Source organism: Cupressus sempervirens, chromosome 7 (genome assembly GCF_028749045.1).
Source record: "Cupressus sempervirens isolate cs-2001-9-10 chromosome 7, ASM2874904v1, whole genome shotgun sequence".
Classification (NCBI taxonomy): domain Eukaryota; kingdom Viridiplantae; phylum Streptophyta; class Pinopsida; order Cupressales; family Cupressaceae; genus Cupressus; species Cupressus sempervirens.
Window position 1 is genome coordinate 488,609,157 of NC_143124.1, and position 14,630 is coordinate 488,623,786.

Here is a 14,630-nt window from a genome sequence, read left to right on the forward strand (position 1 = left end):
TAAACCAATATAATTGATATTATAAAAGGCAATGACAAAAACTGAGACCTGCATAATTAATCCAATGATTTTGTCTTTTACAGATTTAACAAAGAAAAGCAATTCTTATTGGTATAAGCATTCATATAATTTGCCATCAATACCTGAAAATTTGAGACCAGAAAACAATTATTATTTGCTCCATGGAGCCTTGGGAAGGCCGCCAGTAGTCAACTCCTCATCAGAAACTGCAAGAACAAGGTAAAATTCATGAAGAAAGGAATAATGTACACATGAAGGTAAGCAATACAAAGGAAGCAACAGATCAAAGTGTAACATGTAAACCATCAAATATCAAACAAGTAACTGAAATTCAAACATCTGCTTGTTTACAAAAGGATTCACGTATATTTAATAAAAGGAAAGAAATTTGCAAAAAAGATATTCATATGTATCTTAGCTTCAACCTGGTTTCAATCGAATTCTAGACTAAGCAAAGAATCTGGAACATCTAAAATGAACAAGAGATGCAAAGATGTTCCCATGAAAGTGGTCAATTAAAATAGTGTCTGCCTAATGCCAAATATGTTTCAAAAATGAACAACTGTACCACACTTCAAGCTCATCAGTGTCTTCCGGCTTAAGGGCATCACCTAGTAATTAGCCAATAAAAAATGCTCTCGATAAACTATTTTTGTCATCCATTTGAACAAATGCAGAGATGGTTCTATGCTGCACATTCAAACTGTCTGTCAAGAATCATAAACTTACAAGCTCAGTATGACCAAAGAGTCATTAGCTTCCCCTTTGCGTGGACATCATATTGACTAAGCTCAAGCCATCTCTTTTGGTAGGGTCTAACCTATTAGATTACATTAACCAAGCAACATCTATTGATATTGCAGTAGGTGTTTGTTGCCTCACTGCACAAACTTAAGTAATTTTTCAATATCAATCAAATGACATATTGCCGTTGATAGTGACTTTGACACCATTTGCTTAAAAAAATAGCTGTCGTGAACTGAATCTTTTCTTTATATTACATAATTTCGCCACTTTAAAAATTAACTATAAAGAATAACCAAGAAAGCCCTATTATTCCAACTTTCTCTGCCCCGATGTAATGAAACCTCTGCAAGACACAATATGTTAGTATCTTGGTAATTTCCAATCACCAGCATTCAAAAATCATCAGCTGGAAATTAAGGAGTAATGGTCACAACTAAACATCATGAGCTATGGTCACATCTTGCAAGCTGGAAAACAATATCCAAAAATATCACGCTAGGAAAATCATCCAAACATCAGAGGCTATGGTTGCAACTAGCAAAAATGTCTATCGCCATTCCGATTCACAAACTGTCAAGTTACCAGGTATTAAGCTAAAAAAAACAAAGAGGAAATTCAAACATCAAGCAGACCAAGGGTAACAAAGTTCAAAGAAACAATCAATTAGAATGTTTAACCCATTATGGCTTAAATTTAATTTTAAGTCCTGTCCACACAAGACCAATTGTTATAAATAAAAGATAAGCCATAATGAGCAATTGTTGTGAAGAACGTGTGTCATCAACAATGAACCTAACAAGTAATTATGAGGGGAGGATTGTCCAATGACAAATAGCAGCATTGATTTTGATGCCCAAGAAAGAATACACTTAAACCCATGTATAGAAGGGCATTTTAGCTATTACGATAATAGATAGTTTCTATTATCTCTGCTTAGTATGTAATGGTTATCTATTGTAATCTTTTGAAAATATTAGAATGTTTCTAATATTTAGTTTTCTATTTCTAGAATAGAATGTTTCTATTCTGTACGATTGTTTCTTGAGGAAACATTGTTCAGTCTCTTGTATAAATTGATCTCTTGTTTACTGTTAATAACAAACAAATGTTTTCCAATTACTTCGTAATATAGTATTAGAGCCAATACTCTAAAAAAATCGAAAATAATTATAATTTCTTGGTTGAAATTATCTACCTTTTATTTTCGAAATTATTTACATGCATATTTGCTTCCACCTCTCTCTATAATCCGAGTAGGCTTTCCGTTTTGAGATATTTGAATCTGTCGACCTTTGGTTCGATTCTACAACCCATTTTTGTCCAGATCTGTCTATTTTTTCTACACATTTCTGCCATTTTTGGTGGTTTTTTTGCAGCCGGACCGTTTTTGTTCAAAACCCTAATTCTCTATATAGGATCAAATAAAATTTAAAGATTTATTGTGGGTTTTTTGCGGTCTCAATTGGGGTGTCGTTTGTTTTTTCTAGGTGCCTCGATTTTCACACTAGCAAATCCAAAAACCAACAACAAATTCTTTCTAGATTTTTCGAGCTCTCTTCTATGTCACCCTTGAAATTTTTTGGGTCTCTACTTTTTGAGGGTTGCATGTACTTGCATGTTGTTTGCATGTTGTTTGCATGTGTTGCTTTACCATGCAAAGTCTCCTATTTTGCCTCCCTTAATAATTCTAGTGGGTTTTCATTTAATGAATTCTGATGGGTTTTCTTTTTTTTCCCCAAAAAAAAAAAATTGTTGGTTTAAATTTATTCCTCAATTGTGTTGAGATCTTGACAAGATAATTCCTATGGATCGTAATCAAGAGTGCTTTTCTGCTAAATCACTTCCTCGCCTTCTCCATGCCTAAGTCCCAAGGAAAACCCTCATTTGCATGCTGAATAAATCTTTGTTGCCTTGTTCCATAATGGGTTTCTATAAATTTTCCCTTCAAAAATTTTGATTCTCTAATTTGCAAGGATTCCTCTATAAAGTTTGTAATTTTTTCCTCAAAAATTATCTGTTGGGTTTTATTGTTTTCCTAAAAAAAACAAGCTTTGTATTGTTAGGGTTTGATTTTTTTCACCTCAAAAATCATCTTGGGTTTTAATTGATTTTTTACCTCAAAAATCATGTTGGGTTTTGATTGACTGTTCACCCCAAAAATCGTGTTCAGTTTTTTCAATTTTTCTCCTAAAAATATGGCTTTTTGCAGTTTGTTTTGGAGCATTATACTCATCTGCAAAGTTTTGGAGCATTATCCAAAGTACCATCAGCAATCATCTCAGCAGACACCCTCTACTCTAGATTCAGAAGGCTCCCAGAAGAAAAAACATTCAATGCAACTATTGCAACAAGTTTAGACACATGAAGGTTGAATGTTGGAAGCGCTTAGCTGCCCTATCTAAGCAATCTAGTACGCAGGCCACAACGAATTGTGCAAAGCCCCTTGAATAAACAGAATCTACCTTTTACACTTTTTGACAGCTTTGTGCTTTGGATAGATTAACTATTAAGGGAGGGTATTGTGATAATAGATAGTTTCTATTATCTCTATTTAGTATCTAATGGTTATCTATTGTAATCTTCTGCAAATATTAGAATGTTTCTAATATTTAGTTTTTCGTTTCTAGAATAGAATGTTTCTATTCTTTACGTTTGTTTCTTAAGGAAACATCATTCAGTCTCTTGTATAAATTGATCTCTTGATCACTATTAATAACAAGCAAATATTTTCCAATTACTTTATAATATTAGCATCATTTTATATGCTAACTTGAAATGTGAAGTTTAGCATAGCATACATAATTAAGCCACAATTTTGATCTGATAAAGGGTTCCCATATTCATCATAAAATAACTATAAAAGGTATAGTCTATATGGATTTGAATTTCACACCACATTCATTGACAGAGATACAGCTCCAGGTGTACCTAGGCAAGATCACCCATGCCCTAGCCATGTCTAGGACCCAACAAACCAAACAAAACATCATAATAAAAAGTTCTAGAAAAATAACAATTAAAATTAAAAAACTATCCTAATTTGAAAAGAAATCATACTAACCACACAAAACACTAAAAAAACTAATTTACCTTCATTCCTCACGCAACCAAAACTGCATTGCTATGCTTAATACAATGTAAGGTCCATGTATAGGTACATATCACATTTATCACACAAGATAAAACCTTACACAAGTATAGCCCTAGTTCATCTAAAAGGAATTCTAGTTGTACACATGCAAGATTTCCCATACCCTGGTTGAACTCAAGCCTCCACAAACCAAAAGAGCCTCATTATAAAAATTAAAAAGCTATCCTAAGTTCCTAGCCAAAAAAATTAACCACAAACACAAACAACATAAAACACAAAAGAAAACAAATTATTTACTTTTCATTTCTTACTCACACAAAACACCACTGCTACTCATTGGTCAAAGCAGCAAATTTGATTAGTGTTCCTCTAAGTTGCTGGTTTGGGTTTAAGTTCAAGTTCCAGTTCAAAGAATCAGTTTGCCGGTAGGGCAAAATTTTGATAGGGGGTTCGGGTTTGCTTGGTGATTCATTAGTACAAAAACGTGTAAAATCATGACTATATATATATATATAAAATTTCAAATATATTGAAGAATTTCACATTAATATATATTAATATATATATTCAAATATATTCAAGAATTTTACATTCATCGTAGCAACATAATTTAATATTGTCAATTGCATTCATCAAATAAACATAGAACATAGCAATTAGCATCAAATTGAATTATCATAGAATAGCACAATTGAATCATCTAAGGATACTAAACTCTAAGAATAGGAATATAGGATGAAATCAAATGAGAAAATGAGAAGCATAATAGATTCATATCATAAGGCTGCAATTTTCAAGTTTCAAGTTTCAAACTTTCAACAAAACGAAAACATTGAAAAAGTTAAAAACTTAAACTTTTAAAGTATCAGATAACAGTATGACTGTATGATTACTAAAGTAAACTGTGGAAAAAACAGACTTAGATACATTTATAACAATTTATATATAGGGGCAAAATAAGCCTAACGCTGCCCCTGCTGTTGGAAAAAATCTGCTACCTGCAAAATAACACTGCCTACAACCTGAGAAATAATACTGCCATCGTTCATCTGCATGATAGGGAAAAAAATGTTTCTGACACATGTTACACCCAAAGTAACATATGTTATTTTATCATTAGCATTTTCAGGTTGTCCAACGTGTGAGGCCTGCGTGGGAAAAACAGCAGTTTTTAAATGTTTTTTTGGTTTAATTTTTTTTAAATCAGAAACTTTTCAAAGTCCCTGGGACAGATGGGAAATGCCAATGCAGTCCCCGGAACAATCAACGCAAGCTGGAAACATGTTGACTGTTTCCAAAGTTTCAATGATGTGTTTCCGTTTTCTCTGCCTAGGTGGGTATGGCTTGGAAATGCTTCAGGCCGTCCCCAAGTCCCCAAAACAGGTACAGTTTCAGAGATTTGGGCTTCAAGCCACAAATGCGTCCCCTGGTAACATAGGGTCTAACCCTAACAAAATACTTTTAAAATACAATAGTTGTTGCCTGATCATTTTGGTTTAGCATTTTTGGTTTATTTAGTGCGTTGCAATGGGTTATATGTGAATTCTAGGAAAAGGGTGCCTTTACCTTAACACTCTCTATTATGACTAAATGTAATCTTTGATTATAATTCACCTAACTTTAGTCAGTCATAGACATTAATATAATTTGTCTGTTTGCTCTCAATTTTCTCCATAGTTCCTTTCAGCAAAAAATTGGAAACAAGAGGTACAATTGGTGGTCACTAGTCTATGCATAAGTTGTTGTTTCAGGTTCAAGTATGGGTATGGATTTGAGTACATGGATGCAGCTAATTTTTTCCCCTTGGGTATGGGTTTGGGTTTAGGTTTCGATTTGTCCATCTACAGACACACACACACATCAAAGCAATAAATATAAAAAAACGAGTGATACTCATAAATCCATAATCTCCAATAAAATTACAAATAAAATACCTCATGCATCATATTCATAATTTTAAAAAATAAAAAAATACTCAAACCTCAAAATATCATTACATGTTGAAAATTCAAATTACAATTGACATTTAATACTCATATTTTCTTCAGAAAAAGAATCATACACAATCTTAGGTACTTCATATCCTGCTTCTAAATATTTAAAAGCTTAATACTGAGATTCACTTGCTTTAAACATGCAGAGTTCTCATGAGAATTTAAAAGTACTGCATATTTTATGTCATATGCATGCACATATTTTGGTATATTTGTTTGGCTACTGCCTTCGCATACTTCCTAATCTAAGCACCCAGGAAGAACCGCTACCATGACCCAGGCTTAAATAGCAGAAACTGGTAATATGCTATAGTTTCCTAGTTTGCGTAATTCTCCAACAATTTTATGTCTTGAACTCCATGCAAAGTAAAAACACAACACTCCAAGACACAAGCATGAGATATGGCATGGATTGTATCTGTCATCATAATGTTCTTTTCCTAAGATTTTTGGGTCTACAGTTAGTATTACCACTATGACAAGCCATTTCTTCTGTATTCACATGTTTTATTAGTGAAGCCCTGTATGTAGAGTCTTTTTTGCTAGAAATATTTCAACGCCAGTAATATCGCAGGTTTGACTAGAACTGCCAACGAAATGATATAATCTAGAATTCAATTGAGCCTAGGTTACATTAAAGAGCATTTACATTGTGAGTTTGATGAAGGCTTTCAATCTAAACTAATGGGTGCTAGAGCGATCCTTGCTTCTTTTTAATCGAGTGATTGTGATTGAGAACCATATTGTGCTTGTCATGCATATCTTTCACTAGTAGTTGTAATCAAACAAGCAAGCATTTTGGTTAAGCTTCTAATTTATCGATTTCACACAAAAAGGGTCCATTGTTAGTTCCAGTCAACATAAGCACGCGGTTCTGATTTTAAGTTGTGCTTCTCATTTCTCAATTCCATAAACAACGACTACGCGGCTTAATAATCTATTCTTTGACCTTGGTGAATAACGCTCATATTTTTTCGATGGTGGCCTGTCTTCCACTCTTTGTCGTTGTCCAATCACAATACACGAGCAAATTCAAACGGCCTTAAATAAAGTTTTTTTACAATCAGAATTTCGCCTCCCTCCCTAGTTTTCCATAGTTGTGTTTACCTCTTTCGTTTTAAGTTTGTTAATTTTTCAAGGGTGTTATTAATCTGTAAACATTGAGAGAAATTATGGGTCAAATACTAAAACATTCAACCTGTTTAGCTCAAAAACTGATTCTTTCACCGTAAAATAAGTTTAGTCATGCACAAATTGCTCGATTAAGCATCAATACTCTTCATTCCCGTCAATTAAGCGAAATTCACGACAAATAAAATAGACGAAATACCTAATTAAACTGGGAAAATAACAGTATTCAAGATAAAATAAGTAGAAGTTTTATTTAAATGGATATTTTCAACGAGCGAATCATTAATGGCTAAAAATGCAAATAACAGGAAAAAAGGCAGCTTACCGTTAAACCTTCTCCGATTGCAGGCTTTGGCCTCTTCAATCTTTTTGTCAAGGTCTTCCTGCAATTTGGCCTCCCATTTAACGAGCTGGTTGGTAAAGAGAGCCCCTAAACCCATCCCCAACACATGCTCCCATGGGTCTGCGCATCATTGAAAAGCCTCAAGTCCAAAATTAACCCTAGAAAACAATAATAACCGAAAAACGAGTGGCATTGTAAAGTGAAATAAATACTGACGCCTCATCAAAGGGAGCTTGCGCACGCCATTAGAATACAGCTGACAACCCAACCCCAACAACGCTCCCGCGACTGTGACTCCCGTCACCATTTCCAATCGATGTTCACACCCGCTTCCGATCCAAATGGTAAAACTAGTTTCTTCATAAAATTTATATAGTAGCAAGGAAATAGGTAACCTTTCCTCCAGGGTTACCGAGACCAATGCCTAAGGGCTCGTTTGCTGAGTGGAATAGGAATACGTATCCTGGAATACGTGAATGCCTTGTTTGGATGCACCAAAACGGGATTGGAATACGAAGCAAAAATGAAATACATATTTCATTTTTGACTCAAAAATGGAGTTTTGCAATTCCAACAAAATAGGTGGTATTGGAACATGTATTTCTATTTCATTTTTTTTTAATTTTAGAAAACATAAATTTTTGGGTCCGCAAATTCTTATCAAATATTCGCTAAACCAAACGGAGAACAGGATACGTTCCACTCCAGAATACGTATTCTCATTCCGCTCACTCACCAAACGGGCCTTAAATGTAAAATACAAATTTTAAATGACAAAAGTAAAATACAAAACAGAGGGTGCTCGATGTAGGATTGATGGGTGCATTGAGAATTGTATATTTTTGCTTTTAAACAAAAGAAGCAATGCGTCATAGTTCTTAGACTAATGCATAATGGTTGTAAAGGTGTAGATGAGTGAGAATAAGGTTAAATAGTTCTACATTAACATTGTGAATGCATTAATTTTTTCCTACAAATGCACTTGTGATCTGATAGGATGGCTCATATTTTGTTGTTAAATTCTCGTCTTAAAAATGCAGTTGTGATTTGAAAGGATGGCTCATATTTTGTAGTTAAGTTCTCGTGTTATATTATTATATATTTGGGCATTTAAGCCCAATAATAAGAGGTCAAAGTCCCCAACTATGTATTATTCTCATCTTGATTATCAAATGGAAGTCACACCATTTTTAATCATTAGATAGAGATAAATAGCAGTATAGAACAATAACAATATAAACATATATGCAGAGGAAAAAATGATAGATAATATATAAGAGGAAGAGGAAGAGAGATAAAATAGTAAGATAGAGCGATACCAACATAAGTTGTGTGTGTGTGTGTGTGTGAGAGAGAGAATTGAATATAATTATTTTTCTTAATAAAACAAATAGTCAAAATAAAATCATGGTTATAATGAAAAATTAAAATATATTATATTTTAATTAATGAAACTAAGATTTTAATTTTTATATTAAAACTCACATTTGTATAAGAAAAATGAAATGTATTGAAATATAAAAATATTTTATAAACAAAATTAATTGTTTAATTTTACACAATTAGAAAAGATTTACTATTTAATGTTTTCTATTTCTATTTTTTCATAAAATTAAGTAATTTTTAATTATGAAATAATATATATATAATTTAATATGTACATTTGTAAATAATAAATAGATGTAATACATATAAATTTGATGTTGATGAATAATATGATGTAATAAATAAGAAATAGAATATAACAATTTAATTTTAATACATAGTTTATGAAAACTTAATAATAATTTACATATCTTTTAGAATTTTATTTTATTTTTTGTGATTATTTCCTTTAGTATATTTTTTATTGTAAAATCTAATTATTAATTTAATATTAAAATATATATTTAAGTTTTGAATATATTTAAACTAAATGATAAATTGTTTAAATATAAAATATTAATAATAATAAATGATATAATTTACAAATTGTAACACTTATCAATCAAAGTTTTTAAAAAATTATAAATTCAAATACAAAGATATAACATATTGAAATTATATTGCTATTGAGAATTAATGTTGATTAAACATGTTGTGTGAGGTGGAAGATAAAATGATTGAAAAAAATTATATCTTATTAACTTGTCACAAAGGTAAAGTACAAATGATTGAAAAAATATATATCTTATTAACTTGTCACAAAGATAAAGTTGAACTTAATGGATTCATTAATGCAAGATGAAGTTGTTAGAAAATTTTTATATTTTTATTGAAGAAAATTAATTTTTTTCCCCACCAAAAATAGTATGGACCAATAGAATGAATGAAAAATGTGATTTATAAAATAATGAAAAATTAGAAAAATATATAAACATTTAAAATTTCATACAATCTTTTAAATTCTTTAATTTGATTGGTTAATGTTAATGCGATATTAGCATGACATGAATGCATAAGTATTCCTTGGCAGGAACTAAAAAAAAAATGTATGTTTGAATTGGTAAGTTATATATATATATATATATATATATATATATATATATAGTATGTTAAATTGTGATATTATAATTAAAATTTATTAGTCCCACTTATATAGGCGGAGATTTTAGTTTTCATATACTTCTTTACAATTAATTAGCATTTTCAAAATTGTGATCAAATCATGCAACCTAAGGTCTCCTAAAATAATTTTATGTATTTATTTCTATTTTGTGATTGGCTATGGCTAGTTTTTCTCGTAGTCTTTTATGTTTTAAGCTTAACAAAATTGGAAAAAATATTAATAGTCCAGGTGCCCAAAATCATAGACAGGTGGAAAGCTTAAAATAATTCATGTGGCTGGATACACTTCAACATTCGACAGGTGTAAACCTTAAAATAATGTGGCTAGATATGCTTCAATATTTTGCATGCACGAATGTCCTTATTTTTTAAGTTATTTGGTGGAAGCAATGCATGTGATGAATAAGGCAAAACAAAGAAAGGAAATTACAGATTAAATTCATGAGAGTATGAACCATACCGGTTCTTACTAATTACTCAGTGTGACAAATCCTCCAGCCTAATACCAGGCCAAATTACCTTTTCAACATCAAAAATACGACAGCGTGGAATGGTGGAGTTTATAGTGGGAGTTGGGCATGTAATAAACGTTGTTTCTTTTTTATGATGTCAGTCCTCAGAATGACACGAAGTGGAATGGGGAAGAATCTAGAGCTACTGTAACTATGTCGCAGGTATGTTTTAGGTTGGAACAAACTAACTTTAACTAGTGAGAGATCGTCATATGGGATAGGAGATAAGTAGTAACAAAAACCTCCAAATCATAGTGTCTGATGTTGCAATCCAATTCCAATGTTTATGCTTCAATATCTAAGGAATAAACAATAGTATCAAATGCAAGTTATAATTTATACGACCACTTTCCTAATAAATAATATGGTTTTTAAGAGTATTGAGAGACTTGTTAGGAATACGGGTGGTTTGAATCCTGATAGTCTGATATAATCATGTCCAAAAGAGAAATTCTAGGTTGACAAAGGGAATATAGTAGGAATGAAGATTGATTAAAGTTGTTAATGCTAATGTAGTACTTCAAACTTTAATAAACAAAGTTCCTTTCAAATGCACCATATTTTGTACAAGTGTGTTCTCCATTGCCTTCTTTCTATTGCTCATTTTGGGTAGCCTACTATTGTTTTTGTTATCCCTCTACATGTTTTTTTTTTTTGTAAGTTTGATAACTTCAAATTTTAAACATCATATGTATTGTTTCTTAAAGAAAAAGAGTTTTGTTTTCATTAGCAAAGCATACATTTTTTACACCAGTTCAAAAAATTAACTAGAATAAGTAGTACTAACATTAAATAATTCCTCCAAATTGTATATCAATTATAGTCTTAAAGATTGGAGTTGAGCAATCCAGTTCTTCTCGATCTAAACGCAATTGCTCGGCAAGCTCTTCTATCATGGATGAAAATAATAAGGTTTCCAGAACAAGAGCACATTGAAGTAAACATGAAGTAGTGGCATAGAGTCATAAAATGCAATCATATTTTAGTAAACCAACTTTAGATTTCCCAATAAAGAATCTAAAATTACAATATTAGATCACTTATGTACTGTATGATTAGACCAAAAAACATGAAAAAAAAAATCCAAAGATCAAATCAAAAAATATAAAAATAAAGATCAATAATAATCAAATACAATTCTAATTCTAATTTTTCTACCAAGAGTTTTCCTCATTTATAATAATCAAATCAAAGTGCAATAAATGCAAACAAATGATTTTACATATTTTAAAATTTTAGATCCCATAAAACCCTAATTTTCCTACAAACTGATTGCATGGTGAAAATTGTTGATTGCCAAACATAAATATTTGTAATCAAATAAGACCTAAAAACTTACCAATTTAGCATAGGCTTTCTCTATGTGTACTGTTCTAAATTTGGAAATGTTCATATTACTGGTACAACCTGGTTATTTATCATATCCACTAATGTAATTTTTCTCATTCACTTTAGAGGTGTAAACATTCTAAATTGCATAGATGAGCACAATCTTAAACAACCAAAGTGCAGCCCACCAATAGTAGGAAAGGCACATGTAAAGTCACTAGCATTTAACTAGCTTCTATATAAGGCTATTTTAAAAATAAATTTGAAGTGCTTAGCCACAATAAATTGCATTCATGTTTAGACATTCATGTTTGGAGCAATCATCACTACCATATCTCAAGTAATGGAAGACATCGAAAAATGATGCAGCAAAGAAAAATACCAACAAATGGAATAGCATTGCATAAAAGCACAAATAGTTCGTGTTTATTTTTCATATACAATTAATATGACCATCTTTACTATCTACACTTTGCAATGGTAAAATATATATTTTTGATCAATTTATTTATAGGTGAGAACTAAACAAAATTAAAAATGGTAAATTTGAGAGGGAAATGCAATTGATCATAACTAGAAGGGAAAATCTATTATGAAAAATCTAAACATTAATGTGCTTGTTTGAACAATAGTTTTAATATCTCACTTATAAATTAGAAACAAACCTAAAAAATATGAAAGTGAAAAATCAAACATGATAAATGTGAAAGTGAAAGAATTTGGCTATTAATATACTTGTTCTGAAGTAAATAAATTATCTCTCAATTCTGATATCAATATTACTATTAAAATATTCAAAAATCAATTTTAAAATCAAGAAACACCAATCTATAAACACATTTTCTTTTCTTATATCTATTGTTTGAAAGCATTTTTTATTCTTTGATAAGGCAGGACTCTAGCTCTACAAAGCTCTTGCTTATTTCTAGTTTTTAAGTAAATTCTATTGATTCATGTTTTACGAGTAGTGGTTTATGAGAATCTATTTTTTATTAAAATGAACAAAATACTCATTGTTCATTGTACTTTAGGTGATGTTCATAGGGGTAAGTGTTGTGTCTTCTTAGGAGGTCACTTGTCTAGCTATTAACTAAATGGGAGACCTCTTGGGAAGACTCAATGCTACACCCTTGTAAGCATTATTTAGTTGTAATGAGTGAAATATTCCACTCATTCTCATGAGAGATGGACTTTTGGGAACCATTACTCATGAAACACAACTTAATAAGTTTGACTTGAAATAGCATAGATGACTGGCCTTTCAAAAAGGCTTGATTCTTTGCTCTTATCAACATCGCCTAGATGCAATGAGTGTTCCATTCATTCTCATGAGAGTTGGGTTCTTGTGCACTATTAGTCACAAAACATGGGTCAATGAGTTGGACCCAAAATCTACACTGTTGAATCCCAATAGCAATATCACAATTGCTTTTGTATTGTTTTTAGATTTATGTTTCCATTGCCATGGGATTTATATTTTGTATTATGGTATCTTGGAGGGTTGCATTCACAAACTTTGGTTGTTTCATTGAAAGTAAATTTGATTTAGTACAATATACATTATTTTTACAATTTTTTACTAGTTTGTCTTATTCTTTTGATTATAATGTTCAAGGGATACATTGATAGGATAGAAATCGTAAAATTTAAATGAAAATATTTTTTAACATTACATAATTATTTATATAATAAATTATATATATATATATATATATATATATATATATATATATATATATATATATATATATATATATATATATATATATATATATATATATGTTTTGACATGTTTTTGGAACATGATTCTCCATATATAGTAATATGCTAATTTTTTTATTGATAAAAGGCTATTGCCAAATTTTATTGATATATTTTAAAATTACATTATTTTCCCTGTTCAAGTGCAAGCATTGGGGGTAAGAATGGGGAAGAAACCCCCCAGATAGCCCGAGATATTTAATGTCCTATCAATAAATAATCAAATGCCTCAACAGAGGTCTTTGAAAGGGCATCCCCTTTCTTACATGTCAACTAAATTTTATACAATAATATCATCTTTTACTGTTTACATAATTACATAACCCATTTCTTTCTCTTCCATTTGGCATGTTTGTTTAGTGATTACAACTTTCGATCAAGATATTACATTAGTTTGTTGATTTGTATTTTTGCTATGTTATTTCCTATTGATTGCTCACTTCCTCTTGATATTTACTTTGGTATTCCTCTTATATTTATGCCTAAAGAAACCCTGCATATACTCAATCTTAGCCAAGATCAATGTTAGTGATATGGGAGAACTGAAAAGAAACTCAAAAGCCTAAAACTATAGCAATCTTAAAAAGGAAAAAGACATAAAAGGAGAACTAGAAAAAGGAAAAGTAAAAAAGAAAGTTTCTAAAGAAGAGACACAAATCTAAGGAAGAAAAAAAAGTTAACACCAAAACCACAAGAGAAACCCCAAGCACAAAAAGAGGGGAAAAGGACAAATAAAAGTAGGACACGGGAAAAGAACCCAAAATAGAAGGAGAAGAAGGATAGATATATGGAGATATGGTTATGTTTGGAAGCCTTTTGATCTTTCAAACATACCATATCACCAAATAGCTAAACTTCCCAGAAGCAAAGAGAATAGAGAGTCAAGAGAGGAGAAAAAGGAAGAATTTGGCAAACAAAAGAAAGACAAACAAAATAAAAAGGGTAAAAGGAAAAGCTAAAATAGGAACAAAGAAGACCTAAAGATAGGAGAAACAATGACCAAACACCTAACTTGATAAGCAAAAGAAAAACCTAAGCTTAAACCAAACTATCTCTAGTCGATAATTTGCATTATTCTAAATATCACCAATATTCATTACCTTAATCATATTAAGTATTGATTGCCTGACAAGGGACATTAATAAAAGTAGAAT

General features: G+C 30.9%; 1 protein-coding gene across 1 annotated transcript in view; it reads right to left on the bottom strand.

Moving 5' to 3' along the window:
* The window catches only part of LOC149547678 (excitatory amino acid transporter), a 41,317-nt gene extending 33,503 nt beyond the window's left edge, over nucleotides 1-7,814 (bottom strand). The window contains exons 1-3 of the mRNA XM_089791756.1: nucleotides 7,544-7,814; nucleotides 7,310-7,447; nucleotides 144-227 (exon numbers count right to left, since the gene is read on the bottom strand). Of these exons, the coding sequence (XP_089647882.1) occupies nucleotides 172-227; nucleotides 7,310-7,447; nucleotides 7,544-7,634 (285 nt within the window). The 5' untranslated portion in view covers nucleotides 7,635-7,814 and the 3' untranslated portion in view covers nucleotides 144-171. The remainder of the gene's footprint in view (nucleotides 1-143; nucleotides 228-7,309; nucleotides 7,448-7,543) is intronic.
* Nucleotides 7,815-14,630: the final 6,816 nt, after the last annotated feature.